The sequence below is a fragment of the Suricata suricatta genome, chromosome 8 (genome assembly GCF_006229205.1).
Source record: "Suricata suricatta isolate VVHF042 chromosome 8, meerkat_22Aug2017_6uvM2_HiC, whole genome shotgun sequence".
Classification (NCBI taxonomy): Eukaryota; Metazoa; Chordata; class Mammalia; order Carnivora; family Herpestidae; genus Suricata; species Suricata suricatta.
In genome coordinates this window covers 109,053,169-109,057,804 of record NC_043707.1, presented here as the reverse complement: position 1 = coordinate 109,057,804, position 4,636 = coordinate 109,053,169, and the positions used below count along the sequence as shown (strand labels likewise).

At 50.1% G+C, this 4,636-nt stretch overlaps 1 protein-coding gene across 1 annotated transcript in view; it reads right to left on the bottom strand.

Moving 5' to 3' along the window:
- LOC115297699 (L-amino-acid oxidase-like) overlaps positions 1 to 4,409 on the bottom strand; it is a 5,107-nt gene extending 698 nt beyond the window's left edge. The window contains exons 1-5 of the mRNA XM_029945836.1: positions 4,403 to 4,409; positions 2,539 to 2,753; positions 1,946 to 2,058; positions 723 to 924; positions 133 to 201 (exon numbers count right to left, since the gene is read on the bottom strand). Of these exons, the coding sequence (XP_029801696.1) occupies positions 133 to 201; positions 723 to 924; positions 1,946 to 2,058; positions 2,539 to 2,753; positions 4,403 to 4,409 (606 nt within the window). The remainder of the gene's footprint in view (positions 1 to 132; positions 202 to 722; positions 925 to 1,945; positions 2,059 to 2,538; positions 2,754 to 4,402) is intronic.
- Between the last annotated feature and the right edge of the window lie 227 nt (positions 4,410 to 4,636).

Sequence of the window (4,636 nt, the reverse complement as noted above, 5' to 3'; positions counted from 1 at the left end):
TGGGTTGGACTCTAGGGAGGCGACACCGTTGGCAGTGGGAAGAGAGTCCTGGTCAGCAGGGAACAACCCCAGGGGCCGAGGCTGAGCACAGTCTTCCTCTACCCCTGTCCTGGACTTCTTTGACTCACATACCTTGGTGGAGTAGGAATCATAAAAGGACATCAGGTGGCTGCAGTTGAAATTTTTCAGACTTTGTTTGAGCTGCAGAAGGGGAGGGAGGGGAAGCAGTTTAGATGTAAGCCATAGAGCAGTGGCAGGACTCCTGGGTTCTATGGGTGTCCCTTTGAAGAAGGTGGAGGCAAGGAAGTAGGGGATGGGAAGACCAGGGGAAGGGTGTTTCCAAGAGCTCCTAAATGTTCCTCTTTCTTCCCAACTCTCCCCTTCATTGAAAGACCTTTGGACACTAATATTTAAGGGGAATTCATTCACTGCCATCCAGGAGACTTGATTCATTACTGAGGATTGGGCTATCTGGTGATTCCCTTTCCTCCCACTGTGATCATTAAGCAACGGGTAATTGGATCACCAAGGAAAGAAGAGCAGATGAGGCTGGGCATTACGGTAGAGGGGGGGCCAATATTCTTAGGGGACATTAGAGGAGGGACCAATCACAAGAGTGCCAGATAGGAACCAGGTCAGCTGGATCTATCCACAACTTTCCAGGTGAACTTGGACCAGAACTTGTTCTTTCCCAACCCTGGGAGGGGTGAGGCAGGAGGCACCTTGGCGATGGACTGGTGGAAGAGATTCCTAGCACTCTTGTCCTTCTCCAGTGGTTTAGTGGAATAGCCTAGGAGGTCTGGGTTTTCCTCGACATCCCTCATGCGATGCCGTTGTCCGTTGATGAGGTACCAGGTGTTACCGTCATATTCTATGAACGTGTTCATCTCCAGTCCAAGCTTCTTGACGTAGGTATGAACTAGCCTGGAGCAGATACAAGTATAACATGGCACCCATCCCAGCACCTCATTGCTGCCGGCTTCACTATCGAAGCCATTTCCAGGAAAACCAGTTTCTTCATGTTCCCAGGAAGGTCAGACTGTTTCTTCAACTCTAACCCTGCTTCCTCTTGCTGTGGTATTAAATCTTTTTCTTCTGTTTTCCCCCTATAGACGATTGTGAGGAGGGAGTTCACCCATCACCCAATAAAGGCTCTTTAAGAAATCCCAGAGGACAAGACTTAAGTAGAGGCAAAGGCCTTTTGTTTCAGACAGTACTTGAAGTTCCATCTTCAAGTTGCCCTAAGTAAATTGAGGGCAAATCTAAGATTTCTAGTTTGGGCTGCCTCACTTTGGTTTTGTTTTTGTTTTTGGTGGTGTTTGGAGGGAAGCCTTGGGTTCAGTTTACACACAAAGCAAAAAAGAAGTCATATATTTGGAGTATGTCAGACACTAGGTGAGGGATCTCTTTTGTCTTAGAGTTGAGCATATGTTTGGGGGCTGTTGCTTCCTTGATTTTGAGAAGGAGATCTGTCACTTTCTCCTGGGAGAACCTTGGATGTGTCACTTAATACCTCTGAGCCCAGTTTCTTGATTTGTAACTGGGAAAAATCAGAGGATCAGATGAATTAATAATGCACATGTGGCATTCAGCATGGCGCCTGGTCCATAGAGGTGCTCAAGAAATGTCAGCTCATGTGATTATTAAATATTATTAGTTTGTAGGTTAATGAGGTATAATTGACACATAAGAAGCTACCCATATTCCAACTACACATTTGATGAATTAATTCTAACTATTATTATTAGTTTTGGGCCTACCACTTTCTGTGTGACCCTGGGCTCCAATCCTTGGTCTTCCCTGTCAAGTGGGAGACCAGTGTCAGTCTTGACTCCACACGAGACAGTTGATGTGAGAGGCTCTAACACTATGGCAGCAGCACCCCTCCCAACCCCTACCTTACCCCTCTTGCCTGCTTTTCACTCCTCCCTTCCTTGGGACTTACCTGTGGGACTTTGGGATTCGCATGGGCCCCAGGTCATAGTACCAGCCTTCCTCCTCATTCCTGTATGTGACAACCCGACCTCCGATGTGGTGGCTGGCTTCCAGGATGGTTACCTGGGGTTCAGAGAAGCTGCTGTTGTTGCCAGAGTCAGGCTTTCCCTACTTTTACCCTGTACACCCATCCCCATCTGGCCACAGGGTCTAGTCTGGAATTCCTAGCAGTAGGTCCCTGCATGTGCAGGATCACCAGATGTTGGGGCAGGAGAGCTCCTCCAGGAGGGACCTGAGTAATGTAAGTGGGGCAGAGGTGCTCTGTGGTGTCAGGGGACCAAGTGCATCTAGGTCTGTTCTCATGAAGATAACCCTTTTCCACTTTGGCTTCTGTGAAAACACAGGTGTAGCTAGGGTCAATTCTCAAGGGGACCTGGGATTTTGAGGAACCACAACTAAGGGCTAAGAGATCAGTGGGTTATAAGCAGCCATCTAAGAGCTGACCATAGCTTCCCCCTTTTACTTTTTCCACCCAAGGAAGCAAACTGATTCCCTTCCTCAGACCCCAGGCAAAGGACTGAAGCCCCTTGAAGACATGCTCACCTGGTGGCCAGCATCTTGTAGGGCCTTGGCAGCCGCCAGGCCTGACATGCCAGCTCCCACTACTACCACATGCTTTGGCAGTGGTGAGGCATGGAGCCCTTTCTGTGCCGTGACAAGGATGGACTCATACTCGGGGTCCTGGAAGCACTTGACCAGGTCCTCAAAGTAGCCAAGGCAGCCGGGAGTAGCCAACAAGAGCCCCAGGATCAGGATTCCTGTGTAGAGAGGGAAATTGGGGATTACCATTCTGGGGCCTGGCCTCTGCACCATGCCAAGGATCCTTTTGACTGTGTGAACGAGTTGGGTTGATGAGGTCGGGCAGTCCCTGTCAGATGGGTGGTTGTAAACATGCACATTTATGTTTGTGTCTGTGTGGGGGTGATTGTGTTGTATGGCGTGTGTTTGTATGTGTGAAATGTGCTGTTGTCAGCTGTGTGATTATAAATGTAAATGCATGTGTTCACGTGTGTGCATGCGATTGGAAACCCATGAGTGTGTGCAGAGCCATCTCTGAATGTGAATATGCCTGCTTCTGATGGTGAGTGCGTGTGTGAGCTTGTCTATGATGGAAGTTGCAGTGACTGTGAGTTTCTGATTATTGCCCTGTAGGACTGTGCATCGTCTGTGATTTCATGGAGAGCATCCATGTGTCTGTGGGGTGGTGTGATTCCCTGGGCACATGTGTGGATGAATATGTATGCGAGAGTGAGCTGGGTGTGTGTGGCCTGGGTCTAAAGAGTAAGCATGACATATAGGCATTTGCTTGAGTTTGTGAGGGAATATGGTTGCTGGCACTCTTGTGTGTGATGCTGTGAGTGCGTCTGAGTTGAGGCTGATGGCAGAGCCAGAGGGTGTCTGTGTCCTTTGAGAATGTGTGCATTTGTGAGAGGTTGAGTGTGTGTAAATGCAGGAGTGTGTGAGGCATGATTCTCTTGGGATGGAACTGTGACCAGTTTCTCAGGGACGTTACCAGTGCCCCATGGGACCTTGGCAGGCCCACTGCTCCTCTCCGGCCTCACAGTATGTTTTCAAATCCCTCCAGGTTTTCTAATGTGCAGCCAAGACTGGAAATTATAGTTAATATGTAATACACAGCACATCTCGAGTGACGTGGTGGTTTCTGTCCCTACAATTAACTGCTCTGATGCACAAAGAAGTTCACCTGGGTGGGAATCTGCGACCAGAGGCTGTGTGGTTTCCTCGGTGTTACCTGCTCTGAAGGGGAGCATCCAGGAGTGGGGATGCAATGTGTGCCCCAGCACCAGCCTTAGGGTTTTTGGGTGGGTGAGATTGCCTTTAGCACAGTCTTTGCACTTGGCATATAACCGAGTAGCACAGAAGGAAAGGGATCTTCAGGTGCCAACCCCTGTTGAAAGGCAGGAGACTCAGCAGCTCCTGGCACAGACTCCTTGCAAGCATAGGGGTGGCTTCAGTAGGGATGACCCTCAGAAAAGAAGAGGGGATAAGTAGGCACCATGGAAGAGAACCCCAAGCCTCACCCCTCTTCCCAACCTCCAGGACTACCTCAACCTCCTGAATCCATTCTCACCCCTGACAAACTCTCCCATCCTCCTGAGCTACCAGAATTCCTGTCTCAGTCCCCAAGTCATTCCCTCTGAATAGGCCCATCCCCTAAACTCATTACCTGGACCTGGACCCATTCTCTTGACTTCCTTTCGCAACATTTGGACCTATGCAAGCCCCCTCTCTAGCCCTGTCCCACATCAGTCCCTGTGTCTCTTCCTATTGAATGGCCCCATGCCCAGACTCCCTCTCTGACCCAAATCAACCCCATCCTACCATCTTCTTTCCCTGTTCCAGAGTCCAACACTTTCTCCCTCAGGTGCTTCTGTCTCAGACTTACCCCTCATCTTGGCCTGGTCTTGTAGCTCATGGTGAGCCCAGGGCAGCTCTCTGTCTTCTTATGAGGAGCCAGCTCCACCCCAGCAGTTGCTGGCCTCATCTCTCTGCCCTGCCCCTAGGGCTGAGCCAAGCAGAGAAGCCCGGCCCTCGAGGTGAAAACACTGGTGACGTGGCCCCATCCCTGGCCTCATCTTCTGCTTCCTGGTTCTTCCTTCCTCCTGGCCCATCACCCCAT